At 51.3% G+C, this 22455-nt stretch overlaps 1 protein-coding gene across 1 annotated transcript in view; it reads left to right on the forward strand.

The window, feature by feature from the left end:
• The window catches only part of LGR5 (leucine rich repeat containing G protein-coupled receptor 5), a 91268-nt gene that overhangs the window by 51282 nt on the left and 17531 nt on the right, over nucleotides 1-22455 (forward strand). The window contains exons 5-7 of the mRNA XM_054178973.1: nucleotides 11425-11640; nucleotides 14387-14458; nucleotides 19684-19752. Of these exons, the coding sequence (XP_054034948.1) occupies nucleotides 11425-11640; nucleotides 14387-14458; nucleotides 19684-19752 (357 nt within the window). The remainder of the gene's footprint in view (nucleotides 1-11424; nucleotides 11641-14386; nucleotides 14459-19683; nucleotides 19753-22455) is intronic.

The raw sequence follows: 22455 nt of genomic DNA on the forward strand, positions 1-22455 counted from the left end.
CAATGACAAACGACTCACTCAGTGAAGAACTTTCTCCTCACCTGGAGTCTAAACCTCCCCTGGCACAGCTTGAGCCTCTATAAGGCTCACCCCTAAACCACAGCCCCAAGCACCACAGCCAAACCCCCTGCAAACACAGCCAGGCCTGGGGACTCCACCACCTCCCTGGGCAGCACATTCCAAGCCCTCACCACTCTTGCCCTCAAAAAATGTTCCCTAATGTCCAGTCTAAACCTCCCCAGGGGCAGCTTGAGGCCATTCCCTCTTCTTCTGTCACTAATGACCTGTGAGAAGAGACCAGCAGCAACCTCTCCATCACTGGAGGTGTTTAGGAAGAGGCTGGATGAGGCACTCACTGCCATGGTTTAGTTGATGAGATGGTGCTGGGTGACAGGTTGGGCTTGGTGATCTCTGAGGTCTTTTCCAACCTGGCTGATTCTGTATTCTGAATTAGCTCCCAGGTTCCTTTGTCAGCCTTCCACCTTTCCCTTCCTACTACACAAAGCATTGGTTGAAGTTTCTGAAAGTGGACCAGCCCTAAGGATCAATTATCTTATAAGTGTTCTTGGGTCAGAGCTTTCCTTTTTTGTCCTTTCTTTTCCTTTCTTGAGCAGGCACAGCCTGGAATATCTCAGCCAAATGCTGCTGAGGTTCCAGCTCTTGCCTTTGATCTGTGAGAGAGCCATGAGACAAAGCTGGTCTAGTGACCACATTCGGGTTTTTTCCTTTCTGCTAAACAAACAACACCCCAAAAAAGAAGAAGAAAGTCCTGCTGGGATCACCTCACTCTGTACACGTGCTGCCCCACAACACAATGAGTGAGGCAAACACAGAGTGCCTTCGCTGCTCTGAGGGAGGCTGCTGGATTCTCAGCCCCGTTTCTGAGCGCAGCGGCAGCAGCACTCAGGCTCATGCTGCAAGGGCTTTCTTCCTGGGGTGAAGGAAGCAAACCAAACGCAGTTTGTAGAGCCTGTGTGAAGGGCTGACGGTTTGTGACAGAACTGAACAAAGGTGGGGGTGGGGTGGGGTGGGGAGAAGTAGGAGTGGTCAGTGGAAAGCTCCGGGCAGCCGTGTGGCAGCCCCAGGATGGAAGGATACGGGTTTGTGCAGCGAGGCTATCACCTGAAATACGATCACCAGCCAAAGAGACCTCTTTGAGGAACAGAAAACCATTCTTCTTTTGTTTGCTCAAGTGAGGCTGTGCCTGTCAGATAAAGGTCTGCACAGATTCGATTTCTTCTTTCATACAGCCCTAGGAATTTTCTGTTCACAAGGTGGATCTTGCATTGGTCTCTGATGCACAATGGGAATTATTTCTTGAGCCTTTTGAAACGGCAGGAGCCCTTTCAAGAGTGTAATTAAGAGGTTAAAAGCCTTCAGAAAAGCAGCTCCTCTAAGATAGCAACTTCTTGTGTGTATTGTGTTTAACTGTGCAGGTGGCATCATCTCTGAAAGCCTCGTGAACCCTGTGCTTTAAGTCACCAGAGATGTGAAAAACTGAGAACTGGGCTCAGGACTCAAATGTCTGCCTGCTCAAAGCAGTCTGCACACAATCACAGAATCATTAGGGCTGGAAAAGGCCTCTGAGCTCACCAAGCCCAGCCTGTGACCTAACACCACCACACCAGCTAAACCATGCCACCAAGAGCCACATCCAAGCTTGCCTTAAACACCTCCAGGGACGGCAACTCCACCACCTCCCTCCCAGCCCATCCCAGTCTCTCATTCCCCTTTCCATCAGAAAGTGCTTCCTAACATCCAACCTAACCCTCCCCTGGCACAGCTTCAGGCCATGCCCTCTCCTCCTGTCACAAGCTGCCTGGCACAAGAGCCTGACCCCCACCTGACTGCAGCTTCCCTTCAGGGACTTGTAGAGAGTGATAAGGTCCCCCCTGAGCCTCCTCTTCCCCAGGCTGAACACCCCCAGCTCCCTCAGCCTCTCCTCATCACTTTCCCTCCAGTCCCTTCCCCAGGCTGGTTGCTCTCCTCTGGACCTGCTGCAGCACCTCAAGATCTCTCTTGCAGGGAGAGCCCAGAGCTGCACACAGTGCTCCAGCTGAGGCCTCCCCAGTGCCCAGCACAGGGCCAAACTCCATCCCTGCTCCTGCTGGCCACACTCTTCCTGATCCAAGCCAAGATGCCATTGGCCTTCCACCCCATGCAGAACTTCTTGTCCACTGCCAGCCAAAAACCAGACTTGCATGGCAGGATCTTATCAGGACACACTGCACGTGGGAAAAGGGCTAGAAGGCACTGCTGGAGTGGTTAGCAGCACAGGGGTGGTCAGCAGCACAGGGGTGGTTAGCAGCACAGGGGTGGTTAGCAGCACAGGGGTGGTCAGCAGCACAGGGGTGGGTAGCAGCACAGGGGTGGTTAGCAGCACAGGGGTGGTTAGCAGCACAGGGGTGGTCAGCAGCACAGGGGTGGGTAGCAGCACAGGGGTGGTCAGCAGCACAGGGGTGGGTAGCAGCACAGGGGTGGTCAGCAGCACAGGGGTGGGTAGCAGCACAGGGGTGGTCAGCAGCACAGGGGTGGTCAGCAGCACAGGGGTGGTCAGCAGCACAGGAGTGGGTAGCAGCACAGGGGTGGTCAGCAGCACAGGGGTGGTCAGCAGCACAGGGGTGGTCAGCAGCACAGGGGTGGGTAGCAGCACAGGGGTGGTCAGCAGCACAGGGGTGGTCAGCAGCACAGGGGTGGTCAGCAGCACAGGGGCGGTTAGCAGCACAGGGGTGGTCAGCAGCACAGGGGTGGTCAGCAGCACAGGGGTGGTCAGCAGCACAGGGGTGGGTAGCAGCACAGGGGTGGGTAGCAGCACAGGGGTGGTCAGCAGCACAGGGGTGGTCAGCAGCACAGGGGTGGTCAGCAGCACAGGGGTGGGTAGCAGCACAGGGGTGGTCAGCAGCACAGGGGTGGTCAGCAGCACAGGGGTGGGTAGCAGCACAGGGGTGGTCAGCAGCACAGGGGTGGTCAGCAGCACAGGGGTGGTTAGCAGCACAGGGGTGGTCAGCAGCACAGGGGTGGGTAGCAGCACAGGGGTGGTCAGCAGCACAGGGGTGGGTAGCAGCACAGGGGTGGTCAGCAGCACAGGGGTGGTCAGCAGCACAGGGGTGGTCAGCAGCACAGGGGTGGGTAGCAGCACAGGGGTGGTCAGCAGCACAGGGGTGGTCAGCAGCACAGGGGTGGGTAGCAGCACAGGGGTGGTCAGCAGCACAGGGTGGTCAGCAGCACAGGGGTGGTCAGCAGCACAGGGGTGGGTAGCAGCACAGGGGTGGGTAGCAGCACAGGGGTGGTCAGCAGCACAGGGGTGGTCAGCAGCACAGGGGTGGGTAGCAGCACAGGGGTGGGTAGCAGCACAGGGGTGGTCAGCAGCACAGGGGTGGTCAGCAGCACAGGGGTGGTCAGCAGCACAGGGGTGGGTAGCAGCACAGGGGTGGTCAGCAGCACAGGGGTGGTCAGCAGCACAGGGGTGGTTAGCAGCACAGGGGTGGGTAGCAGCACAGGGGTGGGTAGCAGCACAGGGGTGGTTAGCAGCACAGGGGTGGGTAGCAGCACAGGGGTGGTCAGCAGCACAGGGGTGGTCAGCAGCACAGGGGTGGTCAGCAGCACAGGGGTGGTTAGCAGCACAGGGGTGGTCAGCAGCACAGGGGTGGTTAGCAGCACAGGGGTGGGTAGCAGCACAGGGGTGGGTAGCAGCACAGGGGTGGCTCACACTGGGTTTCCCAGGAGATCCTCCTGGGCACTGTACCCTGACAGGCTGTGCCTGCAGCCAGCCCAACACAGCAAACAGTGCTTTGGAGTGCTCCCAGGCACCGGCCATGACCGTCTGTCCTGCTGCACTGTTAGCAGGGTCCTTGGCACACTTTCACCCAGTGCCAAGTGACATTTGCCTGAGCTGTTCCCAGGAGCCATCTGGCAGTTCACACAAGCCTGGGGCCATCCCCAGGAGGTGCTCTCTGCATGCAGCCCCCTGCCTGGGAGGCTAGGAGAGGTCCCTAGCATAATGTGTGCCACTGCAAGCCAGCTGGCTGCAGGACTCAGGAGCATTGCCACACCAAATGTGCCAACCTAGCTGTGGACTCCTGACCTCAGCCTGCAGCCAAATTCCTAGGGTAACCAAACAACTCCTGCCAGCCCCCACTTTTTCCCACCAGTGGGGACTGAGGGTCACCCAGCATCAGGGCCAGCTTTGTGTAAACACAGCACTGCAGCTGGCTGTTTGTGCTCTGTGCTTCCTGCCCCACTGGCTTGCAGAATCACAGAGTCATCAAAAGGGTTGGAAGGGGCCTTAAAGATCATCCAGTTCTAACCCCTCTGCCATGGGCAGGGACACCTCCCACCAGCCCAGGCTGCTCAAGGCCTCAGCCAACCTGAACACTTCCAAGGAGGGGGCATCCATGACCTCCTTGGGCAGCCTGGGTGGTCATTTCCAGCAGAGCTCTCCTGTGCTTCAGTGAGAAGAAGGAGAGTCCAGGTCTGGCTAGCTGAGGTGGGGTCACTTGTCAGCACCATCTGCCCAGACTGGTCTCTCTCTTTGTCAGTGGGTGTCAAGAAGTAGCCTGTGCCAGGCTCCATCCACCTCCTGGGAGAGCAGTGGCAGGAGCAGGTCCAGCCAGGGCTCTGCGTGCCCAGACCAAGGCCCTTCCTGGAAAGGTCTCCCACGGGACACCTGAGCAGCATGTTTGGAAATGAAGAGGAACACTAAGGATTGCAGCTCCCAGAGCTGTACAAGTGAGCAGGGGGACAGGAACACATGCTCCTAACTGGGACCTGGGACCTCGCTCTTGCCACGCAGGGCTCTTTGTGTCAGACCTGCAGAGTCCCTTGCAAGGGCAGAGCTGAAAGTGAGCTGTGGGAACTGCTGTACTGGCTGCAAAATAGAGTCCAAAGAGTGGTAGTCAAGGCTGCCAAGTCCAGCTGGAGAGCTGTAACCAGTGGAGTCCCCCAGGGGCCAGTGCTGGGTCCAGTCCTGTTCATCTTTATCAATGACATTGATGAGGGGACAGACAGAGTCTGCTCAGCAGGTTTGCTGATGATACCAAACTGGGAGGCTTGGCTGAGACACCTGAGGGCTGTGTGGGCATTCAGTGAGACCTGGACAGACTGAGAGCTGGGCAGAGAGGAACCTGATGAGGTTCAACCAGGATGAGTGCAGAGCCCTGCAGCTGGGCAGGAAGAATAACCTGCAGCAGGACAGGCTGGGAGGGGATCTGCTGGAGAGCAGCCCCAAGGAGAAGGACCTGGGAGTGCTGGGGGGCAACAAGTTCTGCATGGGACAGCAATGTGCCCTGGGGGCCAAGAAGGCCAAGGGGGTCCTGGGGGGCATTCAGAGGAGTGTGTCCAGCAGAGCCAGGGAGGTTCTCCTCCCCCTCTGCTCTGCCTTGCTGAGACCTCACCTGGAATATTGCATCCAGCTCTGGGCTGCCCAGCTCAGGAGGCACAGGGATCTGCTGGAGAGAGTCCAAGGGAGGGCTGCAAGGATGCTGAAGGGACTGCAGCACTGCCTGGGGAGGATAGCAGCCCCAGCACTTTCCCCTGTAGGCTGCAGGAGATACCCTACGTAGCATGGCCCACAGCAGCTGGCTCTAGCCAGCCATATTTTCATGACTTGAGCTTTTCTGAGCCACTTTCTGTGTCACTTGCCATTAGTTAAATGAGGCCTTAGTCAGAGCCCTTGAGAGGCTCACTGTTACCACCTGACAGCCAGCAATGGAGGGCTGCAAGCCACCCCCTCCTGCCCATTACAGCCTCCCCAGATGGGCCCTGTCACCAGCCCCTGCTGGAGAGAGGCCAAGGGAGAGCCAGGAGGATGCTTAGGGGACTTGAGCATCTCCCCTGGGAAGAGAGACTGAGAGCCCTGGGGCTGTTGAGTCTGGAGAGGAGAAGGCTGAGAGGGATCTGATCAATGTCTCTCAAGAGCTGAGGGCTGGGGGTCAAGGGGAGGGGGCCAAGCTCTTGTGGGTGGTGCACAGCAATAAGCCAAGGAGCAATGGAGACAAACTTGACCAGAGAAGGTTTCAGCTCAAGATGAGGAGAAACTTCTTTGGTGTGAGGGTGTTGGAGCCCTGGAGCAGGCTGCCCAGAGAGGTTGTGGAGTCTCCTTCTCTGGAGACTTCCCAGCCCCACCTGGATGCATTCCTGTGTGGACTGCCCTGGGTGCTGCTGCTCTGGCAGGGGCTTGGACTGGGTGATCTCTGGAGGTCCCTTCCAACCTCTAACATTCTGTGGTTGTGTCAAACCTTCCAGTAGCACAGAGCTGCCTCTCCAGTCACACTGAATTGATTAACAAATGTAACCCAAATCTTTGTTCAGGCATCTGTCTGCACTTGGTTTGAGGGTACCAACACAGGAGTCCTGTTTGGAGTTGTGTATGAATAATTCCTTTTCATGACTCCTGTCTGTGGCTGTAGCCTTCACAGCATGTCCCAGGAAACACCAGTGGGATGCAGTCCACACAGCTCCAGCCTTTGCTTTGAAGGGTTTGTGGCTTTTAAGTGAGCCCATGGTGAATTTCATAGTGGCTGCTTTATTTGCATGCTGCCTAGCAGAAGAGATCAAGCATTTCTTTTTGATTTCTTTCCTTTTTTTCTTCCCCCCCCCCCTCAGTTGGCTCTCTCTGGAATTCAATAGCAGCTTTCAAACTCCCCACATGTTATCTATATATATGTTCAAGTTGTAAGCAGGGCCACCTTTGGGAGTTAATGGCAGTGTTTCTGCAAGTGCCAAAACTTTGATCAGCACATGTGAAATAATTGGCTGAAAACAAGGATTTTGATCAATGCTTTATACATCAGTGTGCATAACCTACAGCGTGACAGGAAGCACAGCCACAGCTGAAACCTTTTAATGCCTACAAGAGGGGAAAATAGGGCTTGGAAATTCGGAAGAGATTAGATAACAAAAGAGCACTTGAGGCAGCACTGCTTACAAGCACTTGCAGGATGCTTAACCCAGTTACAGGGCCTGCAGCACAAATCCTGGTGGCTGCTGGATTTCTTGCAAGCTTTGTTTAAACAGCAGTTCAGCTACCTAGGATTTCACAGAGTCACAGGAACATTCAGCCTGGAAAAGAGCCTCAGGGTCACCAAGGCCAACCCAGAGCCCTGCTCTGCAAGGCTCACCCCTAAACCACAGCCCCAAGCACCACAGCCAACCCCCCTGCAAACACAGCCAGGCTTGGGGACTCCACCACCTCCCTGCCCAGCACATTGCAAGCCCTCACCACTCTTGTCCTGAAAAAAAGCTTTCCTGATGTCCAGTCTGAACCTCCCCAGGGGCAGCTTGAGGCCATTCCCTCTTGTTCTATCACTAACTGGTTGGGAGAAGACTGATGAGTTAACCTATGTTACAGCAGCCTTGGTTGTTCTTTCTGTGTTGTTTCTATTACAGCAGCCTTGGTTGTTCTTTCTGTGTTGTTGTTTCTATTACAGCAGCCTTGGTTGTTCTTTCTGTGGTGTTGTTTGTGTTACAGCAGCCTTGGTTGTTCTTTCTGTGGTGTTGTTTCTATTACAGCAGCCTTGGTTGTTCTTTCTGTGGTGTTGTTTGTGTTACAGCAGCCTTGGTTGTTCTTTCTGTGGTGGTGTTTGTGTTACAGCAGCCTTGGTTGTTCTTTCTGTGGTGTTGTTTCTATTACAGCAGCCTTGGTTGTTCTTTCTGTGGTGTTGTTTGTGTTACAGCAGCCTTGGTTGTTCTTTCTGTGGTGTTGTTTCTATTACAGCAGCCTTGGTTGTTCTTTCTGTGGTGTTTCTATTACAGCAGCCTTGGTTTTCTTTTCTGTGGTGTTGTTTCTATTACAGCAGCCTTGGTTGTTCTTTCTGTGGTGTTGTTTCTATTACAGCAGCCTTGGTTGTTCTTTCTGTGTTGTTATTTGAGTTACAGCAGTCTTGGTTTTCTTTCTGTGGTGTTATTTGTGTTACAGCAGCCTTGGTTTTCTTTCTGTGTTGTTGTTTCTATTACAGCAGCCTTGGTTGTTCTTTCTGTGGTGTTGTTTGTGTTACAGCAGCCTTGGTTGTTCTTTCTGTGGTGTTGTTTGTGTTACAGCAGCCTTGGTTGTTCTTTCTGTGGTGTTTCTATTACAGCAGCCTTGGTTTTCTTTCTGTGGTGTTGTTTCTATTACAGCAGCCTTGGTTGTTCATTCTGTGGTGTTGTTTGTGTTACAGCAGCCTTGGTTGTTCTTTCTGTGGTGTTGTTTCTATTACAGCAGCCTTGGTTGTTCTTTCTGTGGTGTTGTTTCTATTACAGCAGCCTTGGTTGTTCTTTCTGTGGTGTTGTTTGTGTTACAGCAGCCTTGGTTTTCTTTCTGTGGTGTTGTTTGTGTTACAGCAGCCTTGGTTGTTCTTTCTGTGTTGTTGTTTCTATTACAGCAGCCTTGGTTGTTCTTTCTGTGGTGTTGTTTGTGTTACAGCAGCCTTGGTTTTCTTTCTGTGGTGTTGTTTGTGTTACAGCAGCCTTGGTTGTTCTTTCTGTGGTGTTGTTTGTGTTACAGCAGCCTTGGTTGTTCTTTCTGTGTTGTTGTTTCTATTACAGCAGCCTTGGTTGTTCTTTCTGTGGTGTTGTTTCTATTACAGCAGCCTTGGTTGTTCTTTCTGTGGTGTTGTTTCTATTACAGCAGCCTTGGTTGTTCTTTCTGTGTTGGTGTTTCTATTACAGCAGCCTTGGTTGTTCTTTCTGTGCTGTTATTTGTGTTGCAGCACCCTTGGATTTTCTCTTTTGTGCTGTTATTTTGGTTTACATCGCCAGTGGTGGGTTTGTATTTGGAAACTTCAACTGAAAAGAGAAGAAAAAGTCACTTCCCTGAGTGGCTACCAAATGGTGGTGAGATACCCCCCCTGCTCTCACTGACCAGAGCAGAACCAGCAGCATTGCAGCCGCAGGGTCGCACGCAAGCGACTGACTGTTGGCTTCCCCACTCACCCAGGCGTCCTGTAACCAACTCCTGCAGAGTCCACAGGGAGGTCAGAGCCTCTCAGGCAGGCTGAACAAGATGCTGACTGCAACACAGCAGCACATCCAGTTTGAATCAAGCCTCCATTCTTTAATCAGCACGACTGTCAGACTGAGGCAACTCTAACTGCTTAGTTTACATACCACCATCACCCAGGGAAGAAACTGGCTTCTGACTGAGCACAAAGAAACTTCAGCCACTCATTCCAATTAGGCCTCCTTGGAAAACACAGGCATGGCTTGGTTGTTGCCCAGGGAATGGGGGGAGGGACAGGCAGGGGTATTTCTAAACATTTCCAGCCTCACCCATTTGTTGACAGACAAGTTGTTTTGGAAGCTCTCTCTCCCTGCTGCTTGCCATGTCACTTATGATTTAAAATTTAATTGTCCCAGGGCTCTGACACCGAACTCCATAAATTTGTTCCAACTGACCTTGTCTCAGTTATTTGCCAGCCTGGCATGGAGCCTCTGCAGTCATTATTTGTTCTCCTGCAGTAGGTAGGAGCAGCTTGCAGGAGGAGAGAGACTGGAGCTGACATTTTACATGAGTGCAAAGGAGGAAGCAGCTTTAAATAAAGAGATTAGCGTGCCTGCCACAAAGGGCAGGGCCTCTCCCTCAAGCAGCCCGAATTTGGGGGGGACAGAATCACCTCTTTGGGCAGTGGGGTGTGCCTCTTGGTTCTGCAGTGTTTTCAAGCATCCATTCAAACGTGTTTCTCTTTCCACCATTCAGTTAATTGCTCCTCTGTACAGGTCTGCTCAAGAAAAAGATTTCAAGCAAGGCTTTCATGTTCTGGAAAAGGTACAGCTCACTACAGGGCAGGGAAAGGCTCTCAGAGTACACAGAGCCTCACTAAGCTGAATCTTAGAGTTGTTAGGCTTGGAAGGGACCTCAAGGGTCATCCAGTTCCAACCCCTGCCATGGGAAGCACTCTTCTAAAGCATCACAAGGGGAAAGCCAAACAGAGTAAAAGCAAAAGGCAGCGAATACAGGAGACAGCATTTCGAGTGCCACAGCTGCCAAAGGTTCAGTGGATTTCATCCTGATCTACACAACTGTGAGAGCAAAATACTGCCTGCAGGTACCACGGGCAGCTGAGCTCCCTCTGTTGGCTCTGCAGCAACTGAAGTGTATTTGTTAGCATCACAGAATGGTAGAGAGGTTGGAGGGCACCTTTGGAGATCATCTAGTCCAACACCCCCTCCTCAAGCAAGGTCACCTGGAGCCAGCTGCCTTTTCAGGCTCAATTGCACTGGCAACACCAACCTCTGACAAATATTGTGATCCACTGCTGAAAAATGTTCACTCCAGGGCTCGTTGGAATCACTGAAATAAACAATATTGCAGGGAAAGGAAAACAGGAACAGAGAGTCAGAAGTGAGTTTTGATTTTGGCTCTTAGAATGGGTGTCTTGTGGATGGAAATCCAAACCATCTTGCAGCTCAGTGATTTTTAAGGCTCCAAAAGAGAATCCTTCAGGGTCACAGAGCCCTGGAGCAGGCTGCCCAGAGAGGTTGTGGAGCCTCCTTCTCTGGAGACTTTCAAGACCCATCTGGATGTGTCCCTGTGTGACCTGTGCTGGATTCTATGGTTCTGCTCTGGCAGGGGGGTTGGCCTCAAACCTCTCCAGAGGACCCTTCCAACCCCTAACATCCTGGGATCCTGGGATCCTGTAATGATACTGTGGGGCATAGGTTTGTTGCACTTTTTCATTTCATGCTTCTAAATAAGTGAGAAATGAAACAGATTTATACCCAGTCTGTAGAGATGCTTTGCTCAAAAACATCACTGTGTCCTCTCAGTCAGTTGATGGCTCTGAAGGAGAGCTGTCTGCAGTGACCTAGCTGACACAGAGACCCTGGAAACCTGATGTGAGGGCTCAGGGGGAAGGCTGCCAGCAAGATGGATATGTAGCATCTCCAGGAAAGAGCCTGGCTGAGGCACTTGGTGCCATGGTTTAGTTGATCAGATGGTGTTGGGTGATAGGTTGGACTGGATGATCTCAGAGGTCTTTTCCAACCTGGTTAATTCTATTCTAATTCTATTCTAATTCTAGTCTAGTCTAATCTATCCTATCCTATCCTATCCTATCCTATCCTATCCTATCCTATCCTACTCTATCCTATCCTATCCTATGCTATCCTATCCTATCCTATCCTATCCAAATTCTGCTCTATTCTTATTCTATTCTTATTCTATTCTATTCTATTCTGCTCCATTCTAATTCTATTCTATTCCTATTCTATTCTACTCTACTCTACTTTATTCTACTCTATTCTATTCTACTCTATTCTGTTCTACTCTATTCTGAATGAAAAAGGCTGTGGCAACCCATGCCACGGAATCACAGAACGGGAGGGGTTGGAAGGGTCCTCCAGAGACCGTGGAAGCCATCCTTTGGGGTTGTGTTCCTGTGATAACATCCAACAGCCAAGGTGTAAGTCCACTCCTCTTCTCATTTTCTGTGTTTCTTTGTCTCCTAGACGCCTGGATGCCAACCACATCAACTATGTGCCCCCCAACTGCTTCGACGGCTTGGTCTCCCTCAGGCACCTGTGGCTGGACGATAATTCCCTGACAGAAATCCCCGTCCAGGCTTTTAGAAGCTTACCAGCACTGCAGGCAATGACCCTGGCACTGAATAAAATCCATTTCATACCAGACTATGCTTTTGGAAACCTCTCTAGTTTGGTAGTGCTGTAAGTTCTGCTGGTTGGTTTTAGACACAGTCTCAGCTTCTTTGCAGGGCTTTGGCCTCTCGTGGTAAATGGCTTGAGGATGCAATGTTTACTTTAGGTGTTTCTGGAGCCAGTCTCTCATAATGAAGTGCTCTTCTGCTCCCTCTTCAGCTGGCAAATGATAGGTAAATAGGTATAGAATGGTAGGTCAATAGGTATATACACATCTTAATTCAAAGTCCGGGGTTTCTTGCAGTCTTAATATGAGATGGATCTCTTGGGGCTGTGGATCTGCAGTTTCCCCTTGTACCTTGGCACTAGAGTTAATGATAGTCCTCTGGCCAAGAGGGCAAATTCAGTTGTCATAGAAAAGGTTCTTCTTGAAACACAAATTAAGTCTTCTGGATTGCATATGCATCACAAACAAAAGGAGAGGGAGAGAGAGAGAGATGGATGTGTAGTTAGATAGATGGATGGGTAGATACATACATAGATGGATGGATGGATAGATAGATAGATAGATAGATAGATGGATGGATAGATAGATAGATAGATGGATGGATGGATGGATGATAGAGAGACAGATTAGATAGATAGATGGATGGATGGATGGATGAATAGATGGATGGATGGATGGATAGACAGATGGATAGATAGATAGATAGATAGATGGAGACAGATGTAGATATAGATTTATTTAGCTAGATGGATAGATAGATGGAAAGAGAGAGAGAGGAGAACCAGGTTGTTTTACACAACCCTCCTGATAAGCTAGCATTTGCTAAATCAGTTGTTTTGCTCTAGCTTAAAAGCTTTCTTCTCCCATAAAGAACTACATAAGGGATTCAGAGCTGCCCCTATCTGTTCAGCAAAACAAACAGGAAGGGCTGAATTGTGTGCCATCTGAGACTCGAGGCTGAATGAGAGAAAGATTAGAAGCAGGAAATGAGCTTTCTGGGTGACTTGGAGGGAATGCCATCCAGCAGGAGAAGTGAGCATTTCCCTTCATAGAAAGTAGATGGAATTCTGTGGTTTGTTACATTGCATCCCAGTTCCAAGCAGATGAAATGTGTAGCTTGCACCAAAGCCTGGAAGGTGTGCTCTGGAGCATGATTTCAGCTTTCTATCTGCTGGAGACCTGCCAGTGTGGGGGGAAAAAAATCTAGCCTGGCTGGAGAGACTGAGGTGGAGAAGCTGTTTCAAGATACTCTGGGAAAATGTTACCACTGTTAAAGACAGGATAGTACAGTCCAGCTTTCCAGGCTGTCTGACACCAGCCTGTAAGACACTCAGCATAGTTAGTCATAGACTCATAGAACGGCTTAGGCTGGAAGGGATCTCAGAGCTCATCTGCTCCAACCTCCCTGCCATGGGCAGGGACACCTCTCAGCTAGACTCAGCTGCTCAAGGCCTCATCCAGCCTGGCCCTGAACACCCCCAGGGAGGAGGCTGCCACAGCCTCCCTGGGCAGCCTGTGCCAGAGTCTCACTCCCTCACACTGAAGAACTTCTTCCTCAGCCCCAGTCTGACCCTGCTCTGCCTCAGCTTCAAACCATTCCCCCCTTGTCCTGTCCCTCTGCAGCCTTCCTGTAGGATCCCTTCAGGTGTTGGAAGGCAGCTCTGAGGTCTTCCCAGAGTAGTCTCTTCTGTAGGCTGAACAACCCCAGCTCCCTCAGTCTGTCCTCTCAGCAGACAGAATTGTTTTCTTTGGATTCTATTTTAATGAGGGCAGCCCCAGGATCTATATTTGAGTCCCAGTATTAAGCACCAATTCTACCTGGCACATGCCAGGGTTCTTTATCAACAGTTATAATCACTGTGTCTGCCTAGTGACAAATATGTTCAAATAAGCATATAGGGCACCAAAAGTGGGGGGTCACAGCTGCCTTGTGCCCCCAAATCTTTGCCTTCTGGTTACATTAAGTACCAATCCCATTCAAGTTGGAGAGTGTTACAGACTTGTCACTTGACTGGACTTCGAGACCTACCTCAGTACCAAACCCAAGAAACCTTCATGACCATTGTTCTCTAGATCCATGCCAGAAATGCAGTGACAAGAGGACAGTTAAGAAATGCAGGAGAAAATTCTCCCATTTCATTTCATTTTCTTCTGCTCCATTGTGTTGGCCTTCAAAACCTCCAGGGATGAGGCTTCCACCACCTGCCTGGGCAACCTGTGCCAGGCTCTCACCACCCAGGTTTTGAAGGCCAGGCTGGATGTGGCTGTGAGCAACCTGCTGTAGTGTGAGGTGTCCCTGCCCATGGCAGGAGGGTTAGAACTGGATTATGCTTGAGGTCCCTTCCAGCCCTGACAACTCTATGATTCTGAGTCTAATGCCCCTTTCCTGTCTGCTGTTATGCATCTCCTCACCTGCTGCTGTTCTGTGCTATGCCCTCCAACATCCTTTGAATGCACAGCATTAAAACCATGTTCATTTGCCACCACTGCCCACAATGTCCCAATACTCAATATGCAACCCCCAACCTGGAAGCCTTCTTACCCACTCTAGGTGGTTTTAAAACAAATCCAGCTAGGAAACCAAATGGAAACCTGTCTGAGTGGGGAGATATCAGGGGGAGAATCCAGGGAGAAAGGGGGGAGGGCAGTCAAGGTACCTTCTAGAGATGCTCTTTCCAAACCATGCCTTGCATACAATCAGTGCATGTCTGGAAATGTCTCCTTTTGATTTCACCATCCAAATGTTTTTCCTCAAGCCCACTATGTGCAGTGTGTTTTCCTGACTCTCTGCTTAATGTTCCCCTGCAGACATCTCCATAACAATAGAATCTACTCCCTGGGAAAGAAATGCTTTGATGGGCTCCACAGCCTAGAGACTTTGTGAGTTGACCTCTTATTTGTTTCTTTTTCTTCTTCTTTTCTTTCCCCCTCCCCCCCCTTTTTTTTTTTAGAGTGTTTTCATTAATATTCTGAAAGAATTAAAACTGCCTAAAAGCTGAATGTGGATTTCTGGCTTCCCCAATTGCTACAGGAGCTAAGTGATGGTTTGCAGTGAAGGTGTAGCAAATCCTAGTTTGGGCCATAAAATTAGTTTGCCTTTTGGGTAATCATTGTCAGTTGATAGGTTGTTTGAAGGACAGCTGAGAACTGTGTTGAGCATCACAAAAGAAGTGGTTGCTCATGTTGGCCTAGTTTAGCACTATTGGATTGTCCTCAATCAAGAATGCTCATGGCTAGGTGGAGAAATTGTCACCATGTAAAGCTTCAGCATTAAGAAACTGCTTCAGCATAGAGGAAGGTTATAAAATTAGATGGTTTGGGTTTGGTTGGGTTTGTCCCTGGGAAAAAAAAGCAACCAAAAATGCCAGGTAGCCAAACTGTGCATGTGTGTTACAAGGAGGGAAGAGGAATGTCTCTGGCAGTGGGGTTGGACTGGAGGATCTCTCAAGGTCCCTTCCAGCCCCTAACATTCAGTGATTCTGTCTTACTTGCATCCTAGTTTTAGTCTTCAGACTTCTCTGCTGGAGAACAGCACTGGCAAAGACTGAACTTTAGAACCAGAGAATTGTCAGGGCTGGAAGGGACCTCAAGGATCAGCCAGCCCCAACCCCCCTGCCGTGGGCAGGGACACCTCACACCACAGCAGGTTGCTCACAGCCACCTCCAGCCTGGCTGCAAACACCTCCAGGCAGGAGGCTTCCACCACCTCCCTGGGCAACCTGTGCCAGGCTCTCACCACCCTCATGGGGAACAACTTCTTCCTGACATCCACTCTGAATCTCCCCATTCCTAGTTTTGCTCCATCCCCCCCCAGTCCTATCCCTCCCTGACACCCTCAAAAGTCCCTCCCCAGCTTTCTTGGAGCCCCCTTCAGATACTGGAAGGCCACAATTAGGTCTCCTTGGAACCTTCTCCAGCCTGCACAACCCCAACTCCCTCAGTCTGTCCTCACAGCAGAGCAGCTCCAGCCCTCTGATGACATTTAAACCTGATGGCCTAACAAGCACAGCATGGCTTCTGAAGACTAGAAGCCTGAGATATATTGTTTACAAAAACCCAGCTGTGGTGTTTGGGCCTCAGAGTAAATTAATTGTGTTTATTATTTACTGGATTTCAGGGAGGAAGTCCCTGGGGGAAAAGCCCACTGCACAACGCAGCATAAAAGTTGTCAGAACTTGGGTGTCCTAAACTGAATGCTGAGAATTATCTTGCATGCATCTTGACATGAGGGAGTTGGGGTTGTTCAGTCTGGAGAAGAGAAGGCTCTGAGGAGACCTAACTGTGGCCTTCCAGTATCTGCAGGGGGCTCCAGACTGAACAGCCCCAGCTCCCTCAGCAGGAGCTGTTTCCTCAAGTTCTCACTGTTGCTTGCACCAATTCAAAGTTTCTTGAGTTGTCTAACTCAAAATGATTGTGCAGAATGCCAAGCAGAGAGGCAGTGCTGATGGTTAGTGCCAAGCATTTAGCTACACAGCTGAATCAAGAAGTAGTCTGTAGAGTTGCCCACAGGCCCCCAGGGAGCCTTGCATACCCTTCCCCCTGGCACCTGCCACACTCAGCTGCATCGCTTTCAGAGGTCTTTCACCCAACCAGGACCAAGGCTGGAAGGCCTGCTGTGAGGAACAGGCAGACAAAGCTTCAGACATGAACAGTGCCAGTCAAAAGGTGACTGTTTGCTTTCTCTTCCACACAGCTATGTACTGCCCACCTTCATCTTTCATTAAGATCAGACAGCAAGAAGTCTGGGGTGTTTGGGTCTTTTTTCATCATCTCTTGTTTTGATTACACTGATTGTTAGGTCATAGGCTGGACTTGGTGGTCTCAGAGCTCTATTCCAGCCTCAATGATTCTGTGATCACAGTATCACAGAACACTGGATGTTGGAAGGGACCTCCAGAGATCACCCAGTCCAAGCCCCCAGCCAGAGCAGCATCACCCAGGGGAGTCCACACAGGAATGCATCCAGGTGGGGTTGGAAAGGATCCAGAGAAGGAGACTCCACAACCTCTCTGGGCAGCCTGCTCCAGGGCTCTGGGACCCTCATAGTGCAGAAGTTCTTCCTCATGTTGAGGTTGGAACTTGCTCTGCTGTAGTTGTCATCCATTACCCCTTGTCCTATGGCAAGGCACAAGTGAGCAGAGCCTGTCCCTGTCCCTTCCTTCCTGACCCCCAGCCCTCAGCTATTGATAGACATTGATCAGATCCCCTCTCAGCCTTCTCTTCTCCAGACTAATCACTTACCACTGAATTGGAATTTTCCTATCTTGGCTTTGAGCCAGCAGTGAGTTGAGAGGAAGTCCCTTAGTGCAGCACCGGAAAAGAGGATGGGAAAGGGAGAAGGGAAAGTGTAATGGTTTGGATTGGTTTGGTTTGGTTTGGTTTCTTTTTTCAAGGGAGATTCACAGGACACCAGGTCAGACGTAGGGAAAAGGAGAACAATGGAATAAGTAATTGCAAACCCAGTCCCAGCCACCTGGCATGAAAGAGATGGAAACATAGAGGACAATCAAGAAGAGTGTGGCCAGCAGGGCTGGGGAGGTTCTGCTCCCCCTCTGCTCTGCCCTCCTCAGACCACTCCTGCAATCCTGGGTCCAGTTCTGGGCTCCCCAGCTCAAGAGAGACAGAGACCTGCTGGGGAGAGGCCAAGGGAGAGCCAGGAGGATGCTTAGGGGACTTGAGCATCTCCCCTGTGAAGAGAGACTGAGAGCCCTGGGGCTGTTGAGTCTGGAGAAGAGAAGGCTGAGAGGGATCTGATCAATGTCTCTCAAGAGCTGAGGGCTGGGGGTCAAGTGGAGGGGGCCAAGCTCTTGTGGGTGGTGCACAGCAATAAGCCAAGGAGCAATGGAGACAAACTTGACCAGAGAAGTTTCAGCTCAGCATGAGGAGAAACTTCTTTGGTGTGAGGGTGTTGGAGCCCTGGAGCAGGCTGCCCAGAGAGGTTGTGGAGTCTCCTTCTCTGGAGCCTTTCCAACCCCAGCTGGATGCATTCCTGTGTGGCCTGCCCTGGGTGCTGCTGCTCTGGCAGGGGTTGGACTGGGTGAGCTCTGGAGGTCCCTTCCCACCTCTGACGTACTGTGAACCTGGGGAGTAAGCGTAGGTGCAGCCACTTCGGTGCAGTAGGAGAGTGCAGCCCTCACCTCAGGCACAGTAACTGCACACAGAGCTCTTTGCAGATCATTTCAAGATATTCTGAAGAGATCTCTGCAAGTGATGGACACCAACCTTAGGCTCATTGGTTTACATCGTTCTGGGACTGATGTTATCACTGCAGGGCAAACCCAAACCGTGGGTTCCTGTCATCTCTTCTTGTCAATAAGCAGGAGAGAGAGAGATTTCCAAGCAGGAAGGAAAGCCTTGTTGAGTTCAGACAGCAGTTTCCTGCCTGCATGACTTCAGCCTGATACTATTTCAGTGTCAATCTGTTGGAAACTCTGATTTTGGCGGGGGGGGGGAGGGGTGGATTTCTGTTTTAAAAACAAGGGGAGGTGTTGATTTTTCAAACTGCTTTCACAGAATCATAGAATCAGCCAGGTTGGAAAAGACCTCAGAGATCAGCAAGTCCAACCTATGACCTAATACCTAACACCTCCTGACAACCAAACCATGGCTCCAAGTGCCACATCCAAGCCTTTTCTGAACACCTCCAGTGATGGTGACTCCACCACCTCCCTGGGCAGCACATCCCAATAGCCAATCTCTCTTGCTGGGAAGAATTTCTTCCTCACCTCCAGCCTAAACCTCCACTGGCACAGCTTGAGACTGTGTCCTCTTGTTCTGGTGCTGCTTGCCTGGGAGAAGAGACCAACCCCCACCTGGCTACAACCTCCCTTCAGGGAGTTGGAGAGAGCAAGAAGGTCTCCCCTGAGCCTCCTCTTCTGCAGGCTAAGCAACCCCAGCTCCCTCAGCCTCTCCTCACAGGGCTGTGCTCCGGACCCCTCCCCAGCTTTGTTGCCCTTCTCTGGACACCTTCCAGCATCAAAATGTCCTTTTTAAACTGAGGAGCCCAAAACTGGACACAGGACTCAAGGTGTGGCCTGACCAGTGCTGAGCACAGGGCACAATGACTTCCCTGCTCCTGCTGGCCACACTGTTCCTGCTGCAGGCCAGGAGCTCACTGTGTGCTTTCACAAATGTTTTAGTCAGAGGAAGATTTCCCCCAAACATTTTACCCATCCAAACTCCAGTATCTCTTTTTTTTTGTCCACTAATGCAACCAGACAGTGAATCAGGCAAAGGTTAGGGGCTGGCAAAGACCTCTGGAGATCTCCCAGTCCAACCCTCTGCCAGAGCAGGAGCATAGAATCCAGCACAGGTCACACAGGAACACATCCAGACAGGGCTGGGAAGGCTCCAGAGAAGGAGACTCCACAACCTCTCTGGGCAGCCTGCTCCAGGGCTCTGGGAGCCTCACAGTCAAGAAGTTCTTCCTCATGTTGAGGTGGAACCTCCTGTGCTGCAGTTTCCATCCATTGCCCGTTGTGCTACCTACCCCAGGGCACAGGTGAGCAGAGGCTGTGAGGCTGAGCTGCAGTGGCTGTGAGGCTGAGCTGCAGTGGCTGTGTGCAGTGCAGCTCCCTGTGCTCTCCATGCAACCTTCCTGAATATTCTGTTTGGAAGATATATCTATTTTTTTCCCCATGTTAATACTTTCAAGCCAAGAAGAGGAAAAGCCACCTACAAAACAGCAAACTCCTTTGTAGTGTCTGAGTCCACTTCTGTTTTCTTTGCTGCAGAATAGCTAAGACAAACCTAAAAACAGGAATGATAATATGTCCTAAACAGAGCTTCCTAATTACAGCCATTAGCTTTTATCACACACAGAGTCACAGAGTGTTAGGGGCTGGAAGGGACCTCCAGAGCTCAGCCAGTCCAAGCCCTGCCAGAGCAGGAGCACCCAGAGCAGGTCACACAGCAACACATCCAGGCAGGGCTTTGAATGCCTCCAAAGAGGGAAACTCCACACACTTTTGAGGATTGCCTGGCTTTCCTGTATGTACTTCTGCAGTGCTTGGAAGATGCTCTTTCACTGCAAAGGCCAAGAGTTCTCTGGGATCTGTCATGCAGTGCATGCCCTAACTAATGGAATGTTATTTCTTTCCACACAGAGATCTAAATTACAACAGCCTGGACGAGTTCCCCACTGCCATCAGGACACTAACAAACCTAAAGGAACTGTAAGTACAGAACCCATGGAGGGAAGGAGGAGGTTTTGTCTAGCATGTGCTGGGGGGTTATTTGATGCTGCTGATTTTATCAGTCATACTTAAATACTGATCTCCCAGGGAAAAATAATAAACATAGAATCATCCCTGGGCAGCCTGTGCCAGGCTCTCACCACCCTCATGGGGAACAACTTCTTCCTCACATCCAATCTCAATCTACCCATTTCTAGTTTTGCTCCATCCCTCCCCCCAGTCCTATCCCTCCCTGACACCCTCAAAAGTCCCTCCCCAGCTTTCTTGTAGCCCCCTGCAGATACTGGAAGGCCACAATGAGGTCTCCTCAGAGCCTTCTCTTCTCCAGACTGAACAACCTCAACTCCCTCAGTCTGTCCTCACAGCAGAGCAGCTCCAGCCCTCTGCTCATCCTCGTGGCCCTTCTCTGGACACCTTCCAGCACCTCCAGAGCCTTCCTGGAACAGAGCCTCCAGAACTGGCCCCAGAGCTCCAGCTGTGGTCTCAGCAGAGTGGAGCAGAGGGGCAGAATCCCCTCCCTGGCCCTGCTGGCCACACTTCTCTTGCTGCAGCCCAGGCTCTGCTTGGCTCTCTGGGCTGCAAGTGCTCACTGCTGGCTCCTGTTGAGCTTCTCAGCCCTCACCACCCCCAAGTCCTATTCTTCAGGGCTGCTCTTAAGCCATTCCCTGCCCAGCCTTGATTTCACTTGTCCAGGCATTGCTGATGAGCTACAGAGCAAGGCTCTCAATCCCAAGTTCCTCTGCATGCAGTAAAAACTGCAGCCCTTCAGGTGCAGACTCTAAGCAATACAATGATCTCATTTCATCTAGAACCAGTAAACAGAGGACTGTTGTGGCTGTAATGAAGAAGAGCTATGGAAATGGCACTTCCCAGGGCAGTAGCTGTCCCTTCATCACCATTCAGAGTTGAGAGTGAGGGATTGAGTATTGTGTCCAGTTTTGGGCACCTCAAGACGAGATGTGGAGGTGCTGGAGCCAGGGCAGAGGAGGGCAAGGAAGCTGGGAAGGGCCTGGAGAAAAATCTGATGGAGAGCAACTGAAGGAGCTGGGGATGGTTAGTGGGAAAGAGAGGAGGCTGAGGGGAGACCTCCTGGCTCTCTACAGCTCCCTGCAAGGAGGTTGTGGAGAGGTTGGTGCTGGGCTCTGCTCCCAGGTCATTAGTGACAGAAGAGGGAATGGCCTCAAGCTGCCCCTGGGGAGGTTCAGACTGGACCTTAGGAAAGCTTTTTTCAGGGCAAGAGTGGTCAGGGCTTGGAATGTGCTGGGCAGGGAGGTGGTGGAGTCCCCAAGCCTGGCTGTGTTTGCAGGGGGTTTGGCTGTGGTGCTTGGGGCTGTGGTTTAGGGCTGAGCCTTGCAGAGCAGGGCTCTGGGTTGGCCTTGGTGATCCTGAGGCTCTTTCCCCACCTGAACATTTCTGTGATTGTGTGAGTGGCTCCATCACCAGCCAAGAGCAGACTCTGGTGCTTCAATGCACAGAAGAACCTGAAGCATGTCTGAGCTGGTCAGAAGAAAGCATGCTCCTGGCTACAGACTGTGTGCTGGGGCACTGTACCCACGGGATGCACCTTGTCTGAACTGAAGGAACTTTACAGCCTGTTAGGCCACCTAACTGAGCAGGAGAATCACAGAATCAGAGGATATTAGGGATTGGAAGAGACCTCTGGAGATCTTCCAGTCCAACCCCTCAGCCAGAGCAGGGCCATAGAATCCAGCACAGGTCACACAGGAACACATCCAGACAGGGCTGGGAAGGCTCCAGAGAAGGAGACTCCGTCTACATCCCCCTGGTACAAAGGCTGTATTAAGGTCACAGTGGCACAAATGCTTCCTCAGGTATCTTCACACTCCCCTCTGGGGAACAGTCCATGCAGATCAATTCTTGGTAAGAGCTGTAGCTGCTTACTTTGGAGAGCTACCTCCTCCTACTGCTGAGACCTTGAGTGCAGAGAATCTGGGACCATGATGTCCCTGCTCCATCAAACAGATGTGGCCCTGACTCGCTGGCCAGCAGACCTCCAGCTTTTGCCTGGCTGGTTTGGATGCCTCCAAGCTGCTGACTGAAAGCCACAGTCTGTTTTCAGCACAAGGCACAAGTTTTGAGAGAGAAAGAAGGTCCCAACCAGAAACACCTCTACTAAGGTGGTCCTGCAGTGAACTGAACCTAGGTGGGGCCTGAGCTCTCACTTAGCTGAGACAGCACAACCTCATGGGAGACACGTTGTGCTTGTAAGGTTGGCTGCCAGAGCCCTGAAACAGCACTGAAGCACTTCAGCTCCTGGCTTGTGATGGACTTGGCTGTGATTTCACACTCCAAGGTTTCTTGCACCTAGGATTGTATCTGAAACAGTAAGTCTGCTGTGCAGAGGTGAAGCCCTGTGAGGGCCAGTAAGTAATCTCCAGCACATCCAGCACGTTGCTGGACTGAGCAAAGTGCATTGCTGTCAGCCTGGCTTAGCCAGGTTTGGCTACTGGCTCCAGAGGTCAGCAAGAAGGCAATCCTCTGAGACCACTGAAGTGCAGACCAATTATTGCAGCTGACAGATGATGGAGCAGCTGAGAGCAGCTGAGCTGAGAAACTCCCAGCCACAGTCCCTCCTCCAAAGCTGCACCCTGCCAGCGCTGCTGAGCTGGAGTCAACAGTGCCTGGGGATCCCTGTTTGGAAAAAATCCCAGGTACCTACTT

This window comes from Dryobates pubescens, chromosome Z (genome assembly GCF_014839835.1).
Source record: "Dryobates pubescens isolate bDryPub1 chromosome Z, bDryPub1.pri, whole genome shotgun sequence".
NCBI lineage: Eukaryota > Metazoa > Chordata > Aves > Piciformes > Picidae > Dryobates > Dryobates pubescens.